This window comes from Pyricularia oryzae, chromosome 3 (genome assembly GCF_000002495.2).
Source record: "Pyricularia oryzae 70-15 chromosome 3, whole genome shotgun sequence".
Lineage (NCBI taxonomy): Eukaryota > Fungi > Ascomycota > Sordariomycetes > Magnaporthales > Pyriculariaceae > Pyricularia > Pyricularia oryzae.
Window position 1 is genome coordinate 4,160,355 of NC_017849.1, and position 15,445 is coordinate 4,175,799.

Sequence of the window (15,445 nt, forward strand, 5' to 3'; positions counted from 1 at the left end):
GTGAAGGTCCTGCGCCGAGTGATGTTAAAAAAAAAAAAAAAAAAAAAAAAAAGAAGCTGCTGAAGTAAAGACTGACATCCTCCACGGTCACTCACCATTCCTCAATAGTCAACCCACCAATCTCGTATATCGACTCGTTGAGCAAGCGAAGAGACAAATACAAGAAGCAATAAAAAACAAACAAAAAAACAAACAGACAAGAATGAAGAGAGGAATTTTTGAATAATGCAATTACTAAACAGGCTATAACCCGTGTACGTAGATCGTTTTGATATCATCCCAGTCAAAAGAAGCACGCCTCCTTGGTTCCCCTTCCACATCCCATGTCCAGTGTGACCCTTGGCAAAGAAAATTTTCAAGATATAGTACTGCTGGCAAGCAACGGTGTATGGTAGCAGAGAGAAGGATATGAAGACAAAGAAAATAATACCTAGGTAGAAGGAACCTGAAGGATAGAAACTCCATACCGGCCATACCAAATTATGAAACAGAATGAGAATGAGGATCAGAATCAGAATCCAGAAAAAATGAACAAAGGACTGGGTTGGTCATCAAAGTACTCCTAGGATAAGAAGGTGCATTATTGAACAGCAACCCTCTCATCCACATGTGAGTTTTCTTTTCGTTTCTTTTTTTTCGCCACCAAATAAAAATTGGTGTCCAGCATGTATACGTCCCCAAAGATAGATAATAAAAAAAAGATATAAATGAAAAAGAGACCCCACCCGTATATCAAGAGGTGTCCCCAGACATTCCCATCATTAGTAGATACGTTACGGAAATAGTATGTCGAAACGAGACTTTTTGATGCAATCTCATCGAATCTGGTCGTGGTACAAGAAAAGGCTAGTCTATATGCCTTTGTATATGAGTCGCTCGCTGGTTTAAATGGTTGGAAAGCCGTGTTGGCCGGCATATAAACAGTCATGTGGCAATCGTGTCAAGGTAAATGCCCGTTGTTAGGCTGTACTTCATGCCTCGTCGATGCGAACCTGAGGGCAAGCTCCTGCAGTGGGCGACTGGGTCTTTTCGGCTCCCCCGTTGGACTCGTCCGACGTAACGTCGTCATGAGTGCTCGAGTCCGTGCTGGGAGGGCTAGTGCTCTGGGGTGTGTTCGGCTCCATAGTCAAGTTTGGTGTAGGTGCAGCAGAGTTGACGTCGACCTGGAGGCCCGCCGCGGCACCAGATCCCGTACCGACGGCAGACATCAAGCGGTCTATGGCAGCAATCTGTCGGCCATTGCTGACCTTCTTGAGCGAATTGAACTGTGGCTTCATCTCCTCGACGAATGCCTGCCTTTCGGCACCGTTGAGTTTCTCGAGCAGTTTTTCTGCGGATTTAACGGTTAGCCGGGTGTTCTTTTGGTCAAAAATTATCGTGGGATGTACTTACGGACTACGTAGTTCGCATATTGATCCTTCATCATGAGCTGGAGTGGACTGGTGCCATCTATTCCCGGGGTTGTGATGATCTTTCGTATCGCGGTGCGGTCTTCAGCCGTACCGCTGACGATGCATCTTTCCACGACATTTGAGGCCAGCTTGTGCTTAGAAAGCAGCACGATCTGGCCGAGGACAATTGAGATGACCTTCTGTCGGTCCTCGGGCTTCCCGTGAGTAATGATGTGCTGGATGACATAGTTCCCATATGGATCGGTCGTTAGCATGGGAGCGTGCTGGTGAAGCTCATGCATGATGGTGGCCTTGTCGGCATCAGACCCATGCTCCATCATTCGTTGAATGACGCGGCAGCCATAGTTGTGTTGCGAGAGCTGGATGACCTGGCCCCGAATGGAATCCATGACGAAGCTGATGTACTGGCGTGGGACCAGTTCAATTATCTTCTGAACCACATGGTTGCCGTTGGCATCCTTGATAATCCTAACAATTTCGACCTCTAGCTCCTTCACAAGCTCAGCCTGTTGCTCAACGAGAACATGCTCCAAGGCCTATGTTGTGCGATGGGGTTAGTACCGATCGGTCGTTTGACATCGAGCCATTTATCTGGGAGCATGGGTAAGCGAACCTTTTGAACAACCCGGCAGGCATACATCTCAGTCGAGAGGCTAACCATTTTCCCCTTCATCTGAGATGCGAGAGCCTTCTTTTGGACCTGGTTGCCATGCTCAAAAAACTTCTGAATGACATAGTTGCCGAAAACATCCTTCATCAGCTGTACGGCATTAGGCTCAAGCTCCTTGAAAATCTGGTCCTTCTCATCGCTGTTGGCGGTCTCCAGTTTCGATTGGATAAAGCGAGATCCATGCTGGTCACCACTGAACTCAACTACATAGTTGTAAATGTCCTAAATGTCGAAGTTAGTCAGCACATATTTTCAAGACCTGGGACTTATGTGATGGCTCGTGTGACTCGCGATCCTACCTTGAGTTCATATTTCTTTGCCGACTTCGAGGTGGCGCGAAACTCGTCCAACAGGCGGCTTCGGCCACCACTAATGGGGTCTTGACTCTTGATGCCGTGAGAAGGAGCCATCGGAAGGCCCGTATGACCGTAGGGACTGTAGGGCAGACCAAACTGGGGGAACGGCAGAGGCGTTCTGAAACCATTGCCGTATTGGTCGTACAGCTGGGTAGGATAAGCCGAGGGGATGGTTTGTGCGTAATACGGGTGTGGCGGGTAAAATGAAGGCTGTTGTTGCCCTGGAAGATGGATCGCGTGCGAGTGGGTGGATGACATGAAGCTGTTTGTCGAGCCACGGCGCTCGTTCTCCAGACCATTCCTAGGGTCCCTGGACGCCGGCCGACTGCCCCAGCCGTTTGGGATGATGGATGCCTCACTCATATGCCTCGGGCTTGCCAGATTGGTTCTCATGTTCAACCCTGGAGAGTTACGGTCGGGTATACTTCCTCGCTTGCCGTTTGAATAGTCAGAAATGATACCTTCCTGGTGTGCCTCGGGGATGCTGTATCCATTGTGCCCAGGCTTGAAGGTTGCTACTCCGTTCGAGTCCCACGGTTGAGAACCCGGGTTGAACTGGAAGGATCGAGCGGCTTGAAAGTTGGATGTGCCCGTGTCTGAAGCATCGTTGATCGTCACACTCCTCTTAAAGCTCTCGTGTAAGTCCTGCTGGTCAAGCTGTGTTGTGCTGTAAGCACGCGTGGGGCCCGACTGTGCCGGGAAGGATGAAGATGAGTGCGGCTGGGGCCGGCCCGCGTGGGCCATTCCAGATACGTGCCCTGCATAAGCGTTCTCGTAGCCTTGGAGTGAATCGGCGGTCCCAGCCTGGCCTCCAGAGTATCCATTACGAGAATCGGCTCGCATGTTGAGTGGCTTCGAGTCGCCACCAAAGCCACCGCTTATAGGATAGCCGGAGGGGCTCTCGGTCTCATCGGATGTCATCGAGGTGTATCGGAAAGCATTTGACGTCGTATCGAAGGCAGATTGTCTTTGACGATTCAAGCTGAAGCCGGGGCCTTGGTTGATCGGGGGTCGGCTGGTCGTGAAGGTGTTGGACGCATGCATATCGTTGAAGCTATCCCGTGTGCGAGTAGGCGACGTAGCCCCAGAAGTCTTCCTTTGCGAGTTATCAGCGGTCTCCCAGGGGCCTCTCCTTGACCAGGAATCAACGTCTGACTTTGCTGCTAGCGCACCGGCCCCAGCCTGCCCGTTTTCATCGTTTCCTGTGGACCGGATGGAGGTTAGAAAGCTCAACCTCAGCTCATTTAGGGGCAGTCCGCCGCAATGACAACATACCACGAGATGTAGGGGGCTGCGACTTGGGGAAGGAGCCGAGGCTACTGCTCCAGATGTTTTGGCGCTTCCAGTCGGGCCCTTGGTAGGATATCCCACCTCCTAGGGTCTGACCGGCCTTATCGCCCGCATTCGACATGGTGTAGTTTGTAAAGCGACTCTGCCGGGCCTAGAGAAGACGCAAGAGGATACAAAAGTTAGCATTATAGCCCCAATGCGATCAACCGGACGCTCGTGAGGTTCGACTGGGCGAGCGCGAAGGCAAAGACAGTGTTGATGCCTGCAGAGACTGTCTACGCGACAGGCCAAAGCCAGCTAATCAAAGGAACTTTTGCTCATTCTGTGACTTTGGAAGAGATCAATCAAGACGGTAGGAAAAGGTCAGACTCACGGCGGACGCCATGACGCCGGATGATTGATGGTTCGTCGAGGAGGTCATGGAATTGTAGCGGGTCTTGGAGTGGTCGCAAAGTTGGGACGACGGGGGGGATGGATGCAATCGCTATCGGGCGCAGGGTGGAGGCCGTTGAAATAGTTTGTTCAATCTTGCAGCGGTATGCAGTATGTGCGCAAGTGTACACAAAACGAAACGAGGATCGCCTTTTCGTATTAGGTCATAGAACTCGTGCAGTTGATGAGCTCGATGATCTTACGATGGAGTATGATTAGGGAGTAGAAATGCGGTATGTAGGCGAGCTATGTTCGAAGCAATGTCGAGCAAAATGTACGGGGAAAGCGCTTTGTGGCCAGAGAGAAGAAGAAAGTCAGCATTATGGGTCGAGTGAATCGAGCCGAGAAAAAGAAGGTTGCCAGTCCAATATTAAAGGGGAAGGAGTAGAAGAGAAGAAAAAATATAGAAAAAATCAACTGAATAACAGAATGAAAAGCTGAAGGTCGGGTTTTCGTTTTCTCTCGCAGTCAGAAGTGAGTGCATGGGGAGGGGAAAAAAAAACTGCGCCAACAGATGGATTCTCGCAATCAAGACGAAGCCGTCGTGGCGGTTCGCAAACTGAACGTGGGACGCTATGATGTGGGAGACACCCAACTAGGTCTGCGCACCCACTCGACGCCGGCCTGGCAGGCTGTAACCTGGGCGCTAGCACAGGGTGGCAGCAGGCATTTGAAATGCTAAGCGTTGACCCAAGTCCGCACACTGTGGGTTCGCACGCATCCGTCTGCTTTAGAGTCCAGGTAAGGCTGATAGGTGCAGGCAACTGGCCCCGCAATCGAACTTGAATGGGACTGAAGTCAGACGTAGAGCAGGAGGCCACCCCAGTCAGTGCAGTATACAACAGATTGGGCAGTTTGTAGAAAAGAAAAAAGAAGAAAAAACCCAGCGACTGGCTAGGGAATGATGGTTGAGCAGGGTTGAAAAAAAGTCCCAGATTACAACAATGGACGGGTGAGATGAAATAAAGAGGATCAATGATGGGTCTAAGCAAGTGTGTAGGCGCAATGACGATGACAGAATGGCCGTCGAGCTGGTGACGCTAACATTTGTGCAAGTGGGCGGGGTGCACTCACAAAATACAAAGAAAAAGGAAGCAGTCCGTTTGATATGTAGGTATGTATGTGAATCTTGGACTGAGGTCCGGGCCGGGTATATATGCCAATGTGCTCCAGATAGATATATGACCGACTCGTGTGGCAGCAACACCCTCAATCGGGTACGGTGAGAGAGGTATGCAGTTGCAGAAACAGTATATGCTCGTCCAATCAAGGCAGTTTGCCGCTTGCTGGCTCGACTGGTATATACGATAGAGCTGGTATCGATTGGAATGATGTATGCTTGATTTGGCTTAATTATGGTCCAGGTCGCAGTGTGTGAGCGTGCCCACAAATGTTTATTCGTAGTTGGGAGGGGGCCGACCGGGACTGAACAGGGGTCGGATGTGGTAAGGTAAGACTTGGAACCTGAGAGGTTCTTGTCGGATTGGTGTGGGTGCCGTGTTGGGTCGACTGATTTGACTTGCCTCCACCTAAACTACCTTGCCTACCTACCCAGGCGATTCTAGATAAGGCAAGGTCTAAAAGGTAAAAAAGAAGGTCTTTTGCTGGGCCGGTATTCTGCAGAGTCGTCCAGCAGTCAAAGACAGGCAAAGCCAAAGACGATAAATGGCGATGCGGCCGGCCGGAGTGTACTTTGGGATGAAGAAGTCGGCAAAGAGTAGCAACAAGTCAAGGGAAAATTTTCCAGCGTTCGCATGGAAGATTAACGTGCGGACGCTTGCGTGCCTAGTCTGCTGGTTTTGTTTTCTTGGTTGGCGTGGCTTGCCCTCTGGCAGCTGTCCGGGTGGGCCGTCCAACCCCAGAAAATCGGAAGCGATCGAGAAGTATTTGATTGGATCGTCCCCAAGCCGGCCCGAGAAGAGAGCAAACCAATACTGAACTGGAGCGTGCGGCAAAGCACGAAAGAAAGATCAAATCTTGAGCCAAGTCGCGTGCTCGATTCCTCGACTTTGAAGAAATAACCTTGCTTGGGCTTCTTTGATGACCTTTTCTTTACCTTGGGTCCGCCTTGGGTCGTGATTTGCCGGTCGTGAGTGTCCAAACGCCGTGAAACAAAGTGTTGGCTCCTTGGTCTTTTTTTTTCTGCAACAATCAAGTCAACCAGTTGATCGATATTTTCCACGCTCGGAACCTTCACCTGTATGTGGAGGGACGGGAAGGATATCGTCGGTTAGCAAGCTCTCTATCGGATTTGTACACGGCACGCAGCTGTTTCTTTTGTTGTGTACTTGACACTTGTGCCATCTGGATCTCGCCTCATAAATATGCGTTCAACTACAGCAATGAAAAAAAGCAAGATGAAAAATGCAATGCAGCAAAGGCCACTCACTCAATGCTCGCTTGTTGAGATTGACCACTTCTGTGGCGGTCAGTCCGAATGACCGAGTAAAATTCGATTCTGTCCGTCCAACCAAGCAACAATGCTGGACCCCAATGGATTGCTGCGTCAAATTGAAGCAGCTAGCCAGCCTGGCACAGTGACACAAAGTCCCAGTGGGTGAAGGAAGAGAGAAAAAAGAGGCCCGAGTAACAGAAGACCTGTTCGTCAAGGCTCTCTTGAGACGACAGCAATGTGGTTGCCCCCTGATATCCAATGTTTTCCTTCTCTTTTTTTTTGTGGGTTGTTTGCAATGTTCAACGACCCTACAAGCAGCCCTTGTTTGCTTGTTTGCTTGTTCTATTGCGTACCACCACCGCCCTTTCCCGCCGGGCTCCGGGGATGAGACTGGCGAAGACGGACGGCTTCTTTCGAGCTAGGTGCTGCTATTCGCCGAGTATGCGATAGGTGGCGTGCCTTGGCGTGCACAGTGCTTTGTGGGTTTGTTGCTTCTTCGAACGCAACGCAACCAAACTTTCCAAGCTGCAAAGGTGCGAGCCGGACTGATTGCTAGTTCTAGTTGGAGAATCTCGTACCACTCCAAAATCTGGTGGAAAGGCACATAGATACCCCGTAGAGTTGTTTGGGTGAAATGGAATGAGATGATAGGCAAATGTATAGGGGTAGTTATGTAACCAAGAGGCGACAGAATACAGAATGTAGGTACGGTGCGTTTGCCGCCACCGACGACGTACGTACGTGATGGATCCAAAGGTATAGTAAGTATGTTATGGCATGAATGAGTGTAACTGCCAGCAAAAGAGAGACGGCGCCAGGTCACCAGTTTATGCCCCCGCTGTCACTTAAATATGTACAACTTGGTCATTCCAATACCTACCTACGGAGTACATATTATGACATCGTCTCTACTACGGAGCTGAGTCCAGGGATAGCTGAAATATCGCCTCTCTCCGTTTACCGTTGCTGTTGAAGGGAGGACTATCAAATGGATGGCATGTATGTGGAGATGGGTCTGACCGTCCCAGGAAGATTAGTGCTAGCTAGTCTCTCGACATTGCGCACCGCGAGAGTAAGGAGTACCTACTCAATCATTTTCTCGCTTGTACCTGAATTCTGAGCCTCGTCAATTTAGAGCAACTGGCTCAAGCATCCCTAATCCCCTTTGCTCCTCAGAAATAAAACCTGACAAGCCATGCACAGAGGGACGGCAGGGTGGATTCAGAGTACCTGAGACATCGTGCTCTCCCTGCTCACCTCTGTAGTGCCTTGGCTGTCTCTGAACTGGTTCGGCTGCTGGCATGTCAATCGATTCCAAAGTGTCGCCATCGACAGGTATTCTGACATTTCAAGGCGCGGTGAGCCTAGGCATGCTGTACATGACATGAAGGGCATGTTGCATTCCGAACAATTGATCTCTACGAGGAAATTATCAGTTTTCCGTGGCTGCATTCCGCTGCGGGGCCAGTCAAACACATACGGAGTACGCGCCCAGTCGTGCCTATCCGTCAAAGTTGATCATCTTACCTGGTCCAACGCTGTGTATGCAAGCTGTCTATGGGATTTTAGACCTCATCGCTTACATATTTTGGATCAGTTTACCAAAGAAGAATAGGCGTCACCGCCTTTCACGGTAAGCACCACTCCCAACAATCAACAATCGATTGCCTTTTTATTAACAAACCCGTCCACCCCTCTGAGATGACATGCGTGCAGCGCCGCATGACCTGGAGGCGTACATGAAAGGCTGACCGCATAGAGTTGGTGCTCCGTTACCTGGTGTGCAACTGAGGCTTTTCAGGGCAAGCAGAGGACGACACCGATTCTATTCTCGCAACCAAATTTTCAGAGCCGCGACGTTGGTTTGAAACGACGGCACGGGATAAATTGTGATGTCTCGTGGGGGTTCATCGAGCAACCGCACAGGCACTTACAATGCATTGGTAGTGGATCCGTTTCGATTGCGAAAAGGAAAAGGAAGACTCGCCCAGTCCAGGCCGTTCGCATCCCACCCTTCAATTCAATTGTTTACCACCTTGGCAAACTTTCTATGGTAGTTTTGTGTGTGTGTATGTGTGGACTGACTACCGCTAGCCGCTCGTTCACCCGCCCTATCTATCGAGTAGTTGTGCAGACTAGCAATGATCAAGGGAATCGATGCATGCAAGGGCCACAGAGATACCAATGTCAGTAGCGGTAGGGCAGTAGGGAGTTCCCCGCAAACTAGTAATTTTGAAGCGATTCAGTATGAATGGTCCGGTCCATGAACTTTGAAATGCAGATAGATGAGGTGATGAGAAGCTTGGCTGAAGAGTGACAATGACAGCCCGCCCATCAGAAGAAGAGATGGATGACAAGGGGAGACAACCCCTCGATTGGAAATCTCCTGAAGTCCGACTGAACTGTTGTCCGATTTGCCGAGTTCCAGGGGTTCCCGGTAGAAAGAGCGAGCAAAAAATAGAGTGAGAAAAAAGAATAAAAATAAACGACACAAAAAAAATAAACGAGTCTTTAATTTGCTGATGGTCGACAGCGGGCGCTACGACAACAGGGGCAAGCTTGGCTTGCTTGGTTGTGCGAAGCGACCAACCGTGCTCAACCTGGTAGCGCTACCGCACACTGGCAGCCGCTGGGCTTAGCAGTGTCCCCACCATCCAAGGGGACTAGATGGGGCTGTTCATTCGCTGGTGCCTGTCATCCCAAATGCATTAAGTGCACACGGACGAATCAAGGAACGGTAAACAAGGGGCCCTCGACTTTTTTTTGTCGAGATTGGTTGCATTCCCCCTCGCAAATCAAAAACAGAATCCACCCACTTACCGGTACAGGGAGCGAACCAATGGGGTTAGAGCCACAATCTCACGAACGGACAGGCTGCGCCTGGGGCGACATCCTTCATGTATATTCCCTCATCCCTTCTTGTGCGTGCTCTGCCTTGTTTGCTTCTTTTTTTCTTTCCCATCCCCTCCCTCTCTTCATCATCGCCGTCGTCGCCGTCGTTCAACAACGTGCTTCATCGTTTATGCGTGTGCTTTAAGCCACTGGGTTCAACTTCACTCTTTTAGTTGTTGCCCGTCCAATCTTTTTGTCGCTTCGCTCCTTCTTTCGCTGCTGATATTTTGACCGTGCTTGGAACCAACCCACGCATCTGAACGGAAGTTTTATTCCCACTTTCTTCCTTTGCATTGGTATGTCAATCATGCCTGGAGGCAATCTTCTTTATTTGCTCAGTGTGGAATGTCATCAAGCATGATAGGATGGTCGTATTAAACAACAACAAAAATCTCGTCTTTTGGGGACGGAGTTGGCTTGTGCGACTCGACAGCCATGCATGCATGCATCATCATCATCATCACCATCATGAATGGTACTAATCTCGATACGGAAACATTACAGGCTCCCTCGAAATTCTCGAGAGACAGCACCTTTTGGTCTTATTTCCCATAATCACTTCGAATCAAGGGCCAGCTCCCGATTCAATATTCAATATTCACTACGCTCATTTGTTGAACACCCCTTTGGAATATCGCACAAACACACACACACACACACATCGACACGATGCAGATTACCGAAACCCTACTCGCTGCACGCAGCAATATCGCCGCTCGCTCCCCCATGGATAGCGAGCCTCAGAGCGAGAACACAATGACGCTTATGATTGTGCTCTTTGCTCTCTTCTTCATGGGTATTCTCATGGCTGCTGTGCTGCTCCTGCTTCGACGCATCAGGCTCCAACAACAGATGCGTGCAGAGGGCTTGCCACAGTACCATCAGGTTGCCGGCAAGCGCGACCCGAATCACCGCCGTCTTACCATCCAGACAACTCCCGTCGGTGACGGTCGCCACAGCGTTCTTGTCTTCCGTGACGGCCAGCCTATGCTTGCAAACCCTCAGTCGCCGCCCCACTCGCCTGACAACGTCCCTCAGATTCACATTACCTTCCCTGACGAGCATGACGAGTCCGGCAGGCCCAGGAGTGGCCGCGTTATGCTTGTCCGGGTTGGTGAGAACGCTGTCGGCATGGAGCCTCTGCAGGATGACGAGCAGCTCCCTGCTTACCAGAAGGAGAACCCATCACAATTTTACTCGATCGACATTGAAAAGATCGGAGGGTTGAAGGAGAAGGACCAAACTTTCCGCTAAAGTTGGGGGCCACCCATATATTGCGCCCGACTTTTGAAGGCCGCTGTCGTCTTAATATACCTTACGACTTCGCGGAAGATCTACGCAGAATATAGTTTGCGGCCCACTCTTACTCAATGTTAATTCAACCCTAATAACTCGACCAATATCCTGGGCCGCCGCTTCGGTGCGCGCTGGCCCACGCGTTGGGTATCCTGGATGTCCAGCATCTTCACACCAGGCAACAGGTATATACAGACCTAATTGTCCCATCGATTGGCTGCGGGTCGAGGGGATAGCTGGATCATTTTGAATCACGTCCAGTTTGGAGGTCGATAGCGCAGTTGAAGAAGTCTAGAACTAGTGGCATTCTTCCCTGTAGATTCTAATATTGTATAATTACGACTCGTTGCAAGACAAGCACGCGCCGAAATATATCACTAGCGCCAACTTTACCAACGTTCGAGATGCGTCAATGTGCTGGATGATGTGCGCCTTGATTTACTTCGTACTGAAATTAGGCATCTGTGAAGCACGAGGGGCCTACGCCATATCTTACATGGTCTTGGATGTCTATGATTAGCAACTTGCCGAATGAGATGATGATTGCGAAGACCCTGAGCGCTAAAATCTACCTTACTTGCTTAGTTTTGTTCTTCAAGCCTTTAAGCTGTTGGATCCGTCCAAGGACTGCGAAGTTTACCTTCGGCGCATTCACGGCAATTGTGGGGCCGCTGCGGAAGCTCCACTAAGAAATACCGATCTTTTCCCAAGTCAATTCGGTAAACCGGACCAGGGCATCACTAAGTTTTAGCCTTTGACTTTCTTTCATAGCAAGTGATCTTCTAAGTTCCTTTGTTTGTCCTTTCCAAATTTTACCCCTCCGTTGGGTTCCATTCTCTCACGCACGGGTCTTTTTTCTTCTTCTTTTTATTTTTTATTCTTTTTTCGTCAACCGATTTCATTTGTTGTTCTTATTGTGCTTTGTTACCAATTGTGCAGCGAAATGGCCGTGGGCCAAGCTGTCTAATGGCATCCTGAGCTTCCGCCCATATCACGATTCCTTCTTGACCAGCTGCAAAACAAACCTGCTGCCCGCCGAAAAACCAGGTTCCGAGCCCTCTAGGTATCGCATAACTCCTGAACCCGCAAGCCCCCATCAGTACAATGCCTTCGTCACCCAAAACCCCCGCAGCAACCGGGGGCAAGACGCCACAGACGCACCCTACGGCGGCCAGCAAAACCAGCCCCCCGGCGACGCAAGATTACAAGGCCATCGCCGCACAGTTCGCCGCCGCAAAGAAACTAAAGGAAGCAGAGGATGCCAAGGCCAAGGCGCGGGCAGAGGCCCCCACACCTGAACAGATCGAGGCGAAGTCTAGGCTGAATGCCCTCCAGAAAGAACAGGCAAAGTTGCGAGACGCGCTCGAAGGGCGGCGCAGGGCCCGCTTCGAGTCCCGGTGGACTTGGACGGTCTGGTTCTGGGTTTGGGTACTGTTTATACACGCGGCGGGGATATTAGTCTTCACATCGGGGTTTTTGCTGTCGCGATTGGTGCTGGAGGAGAAGTCGACGTGTGCGGAGCCGCCGACTGCTGTGCTTCCCAACGGGAACCTGCTCGGGATCAAAGACTGGAAAGGCAGGGGGACACCGGACGGTGGTTGCTGGCACCCCAAGACGTTTTCAAAGGCCGTGGTTGTCTTGATCGATGCGCTGCGCTACGACTTTGTGGTCCCGGTGGACGACCAGGCCGAGTACCACAACGCGTTCCCTTTTATGCATCGGATGGCAGTCGAGAAGCCCAACAATGCCTTCTTGCGCCCCTTCATCGCGGATCCGCCTACGGCTACGCTCCAGAGGCTCAAGGGCCTCACCACAGGCACGCTGCCCACGTTCATCGACCTCGGCAGCAATTTCGGGGGTACTGCGATAGAAGAGGACAACCTGCTCATGCAGCTTCGTGATGTGGGTCGCAAGATTGTCCACCTTGGCGATGATACATGGACGACGCTCTTTCCGGGCTACTTCGAGCCCAACATCAGCCGGGCATACGATAGCTTTAACGTCTGGGACCTCCACACCGTGGACGCTGGAGTGCTGGAGCACATATTTCCCTTGATGAAACCGGAGCGTAAAGGCGAATGGGATTTGGTGATCGGGCATCTCCTTGGTGTGGATCATGCTGGACACCGGTATGGTCCATCACACACTGCAATGACGGCGAAGCTACAGCAGATGGACTCCTTCATTCAGAACCTCACGGCTACGATTGATGATGATACGCTGCTGGTTGTCATGGGAGACCACGGGATGGACAGTAAGGGTGACCACGGTGGCGAGAGCGACGATGAGGTCGAGGCCGCGCTTTGGATGTACTCTTCAAGGCCGGTATTTGGGCGCACAAATCCTGAGTATTCGGCGCCACCTGCCACGGCCAAGGAAAGACCAGTGAACCAAATCGACCTGGTGCCCACACTGGCTCTGCTCCTTGGCATCCCGATTCCCTACAATAATTTGGGCCAGCCCATTGAGGAAGCATTTGCCGGCAAGAAGGGCGATGCCTTTGGAAGCCTTGCGGCCGCATCCAGGGTAGCCGCAGCTGGCCTCAGGCGCTACCAGTCATCGTATTTCGCTGCCCGGGGTATTGCCCAAGCCTCTGGGCCTGGGACGCCTGCTGAGGTTTGGTCCTCGGCCGAGGCGGCCATAGCTACAGCCGGTGCCAAGAAAGACAAGCTGCAGCATGCTTACTCACTTTTCGCGCAATACCAGGCCGAGACCCTCGCAATCTGCAAAGGACTTTGGGCCCGCTTCGACATCCCTAGTATGATACTTGGGATCCTAAACATGGCCCTGGGCCTTATGGCGCTTCTTTTATACATTGCAAGGGATAGTGATGATACTGCCGGGTCCCCCGCTGTTGAAAACGATGACCTGGACACTGCAGAACGAAAGTTGGAGCTCGAGGCTATTGTCAATAGGGAGAAAGATCAGTCGGTCAGACATTTACTCGAGAGGAAGCTGGTACAGTCTGCGTTGGTTGGAAGTCTGCCAGGGGCAGCATTGGGTGTTGCCGCGCAAACTCTGATGAATTTGGGGTCCTGGAAAACCACTATTGGGATTACGGCATTGACGAGCATTATTGCCGTCCTGGCAGCCTTAGTTGGCGTTGGGCGCAAGTCATTCACGGCCCTTTTGCCATCGTCGGTCTGGTCATGGCTTTCGGTTGTCATCGTCGTCAGCCAATCGGCTGGATTCGCCTCAAACTCTTATACTATCTGGGAAGACTCCATCACCCTGTTTTTCCTCAGTACTTTCGGCACCCTTGCTGCGGTTTCGGCCTTCCGGCTGCCTGGACTGGCTGAGCGGACGCTCGGTGTATACCACGGCGTGCTATTCGTCCTCCTCACTAGGCTCGCATCCTTTTCCAAGCTTTGTCGCGAGGAGCAGATGCCGTACTGCAGGTCGACCTACTACGCTTCCGCTACCTCGTCAACCTCAGCCCCTTGGCAGCTCTTCATTCCATTGATGGTGCTTGCAGTCCTCCCTACCGTCATCAAGGCATACATGACGCCCACCAAATCATACGAAGGCCTAGCTCCAACGTGGATTGGCTTGGTTCTCCGGATCACACTCTTCTTGTCATGCTTTTACTGGGCGCTTGACGCAGTTGACAACTCTGGCTGGCCTACCATATCGGCCAAGCTTCCTGAAGGCCTCCTCAAATCGCTCTCTGTGTATATTGCGCAGTTGACGCTTGCAATTGCTGTCATTGCTGGCTCGACGGCCTTTGTCTGGGCCCCTCCATCTGTATCAATCCTGACTGCAGCTGACCCTGCCAACCCTGGACGTGCCCAAATCACTGTCCTCGGGTACGGCAACGCGCACGGCGCTCGATACCTAATCCTGCCGTTGAACATTCTCTCTGCCCTAATTATAATCACCAAGCCTGTCGGGCAAGGCGCACTGGCCATAATGATGTGGCAGATGTTGTCGCTTGCCGAGATCATAGACCTCAACAACATAACACCGGCGACAAGCCCCATCGGGCCCGCGATCCTGGCCCTACTAGCCAGCTTCCATTTCTTCAAGACTGGTCACCAAGGCGCTCTCAGCAGCATACAATGGGACGCGGCCTTTGTGCCGCTCTTCTCGATCCGCTACCCTTGGAGCCCCTTGCTCGTCGCTCTTAACACGTTTGCCTCGCACTTCCTGGCGGCCGCCGGCCTACCGCTCCTGCTGCTGTGGAAGGTCAACCCCAAGAGGAAGGGCCTGTTGGGCCTCGTGAGCGCTCGGGTGCTAGCCGTCTTTGTCGTCTACTTTGCCGTTCAGTCGCTGGCCACCATGGCGTGGGCCGCGCACCTCCGCCGCCACCTGATGCTCTACCGCGTCTTCAGCCCCAGGTTCATGATGGCTGCCGCGGTCTTGCTGCTGGTGGACCTCGCCGTCATCTTTGTCAGCTTGTTTGGCTTCAGGTCGAACACGCTCGCGATTTCGGAGGTGTTTGGTTGGGCTGAGTAGAAAGAAAGAGTTCATATATGTTTCTTGTTTTTTTTAGGGGGGGGGGGCGCACGAGGGAAGTGTCCCCCGCGGCAAAAGGGGGGACAAGAGATAAAGAGGATAAAGAGAGAAAAATCATTTTTGGCGTTTTACTCCCGAGACATGGGTTAAAAAATCGGAGTGTATAAAAAGAAAACCATAGAATAGACATATTAAATTCCATCCCTTTTGTGAAAGTCACCACAGGACGTTGAACAAAAAAGAAAGA

General features: G+C 51.4%; 4 protein-coding genes across 4 annotated transcripts; 3 read left to right on the plus strand and 1 right to left on the minus strand.

Moving 5' to 3' along the window:
* Positions 1–54: 54 nt before the first annotated feature.
* On the minus strand, positions 55–4,845 carry MGG_04985 (uncharacterized protein). Its single transcript, XM_003712436.1, has 6 exons — positions 4,102–4,845; positions 3,714–3,879; positions 2,382–3,640; positions 2,026–2,304; positions 1,393–1,948; positions 55–1,330 (listed from the first exon to the last, which is right to left on the minus strand). Exons 1-6 carry the CDS (start codon positions 4,147–4,149, stop codon positions 972–974), a joined length of 2,667 nt encoding a protein of 888 aa, XP_003712484.1. The 5' UTR covers positions 4,150–4,845; the 3' UTR covers positions 55–971.
* A 4,029-nt stretch (positions 4,846–8,874) lies between these two features.
* MGG_16838 (uncharacterized protein) lies at positions 8,875–9,194 on the plus strand (the record flags this gene model as incomplete). The annotated part of the gene is made up of 2 exons (XM_003712437.1): positions 8,875–9,017; positions 9,089–9,194. The coding sequence occupies 2 exons, from the start codon at positions 8,875–8,877 to the stop codon at positions 9,192–9,194; spliced, it is 249 nt and encodes an 82-aa protein (XP_003712485.1).
* A 336-nt stretch (positions 9,195–9,530) lies between these two features.
* MGG_04986 (uncharacterized protein) lies at positions 9,531–11,130 on the plus strand. Its single transcript, XM_003712438.1, has 2 exons — positions 9,531–9,743; positions 9,952–11,130. The coding sequence occupies exon 2, from the start codon at positions 10,117–10,119 to the stop codon at positions 10,699–10,701; it is 585 nt and encodes a 194-aa protein (XP_003712486.1). The 5' UTR covers positions 9,531–9,743; positions 9,952–10,116; the 3' UTR covers positions 10,702–11,130.
* A 372-nt stretch (positions 11,131–11,502) lies between these two features.
* On the plus strand, positions 11,503–15,418 carry MGG_04987 (GPI ethanolamine phosphate transferase 3). The gene has a single exon (XM_003712439.1). The coding sequence runs from the start codon at positions 11,848–11,850 to the stop codon at positions 15,196–15,198; it is 3,351 nt and encodes a 1,116-aa protein (XP_003712487.1). The 5' UTR covers positions 11,503–11,847; the 3' UTR covers positions 15,199–15,418.
* Positions 15,419–15,445: the final 27 nt, after the last annotated feature.

Coding starts and splice junctions, on each gene's coding strand:
- MGG_04986 (XM_003712438.1), top strand. CDS start 10,117: ATGCAGATTACCGAAACCCTACTCGCTGCACGCAGCAATATCGCCGCT.
- MGG_04985 (XM_003712436.1), bottom strand. CDS start 4,149: ATGACCTCCTCGACGAACCATCAATCATCCGGCGTCATGGCGTCCGCC. Junction 3,641..3,713: donor GCAGCCCCCTACATCTCGTG/GTATGTTGTCAT, acceptor TCCGGTCCACAG/GAAACGATGAAAACGGGCAG. Junction 2,305..2,381: donor CAAAGAAATATGAACTCAAG/GTAGGATCGCGA, acceptor TTCGACATTTAG/GACATTTACAACTATGTAGT.
- MGG_04987 (XM_003712439.1), top strand. CDS start 11,848: ATGCCTTCGTCACCCAAAACCCCCGCAGCAACCGGGGGCAAGACGCCA.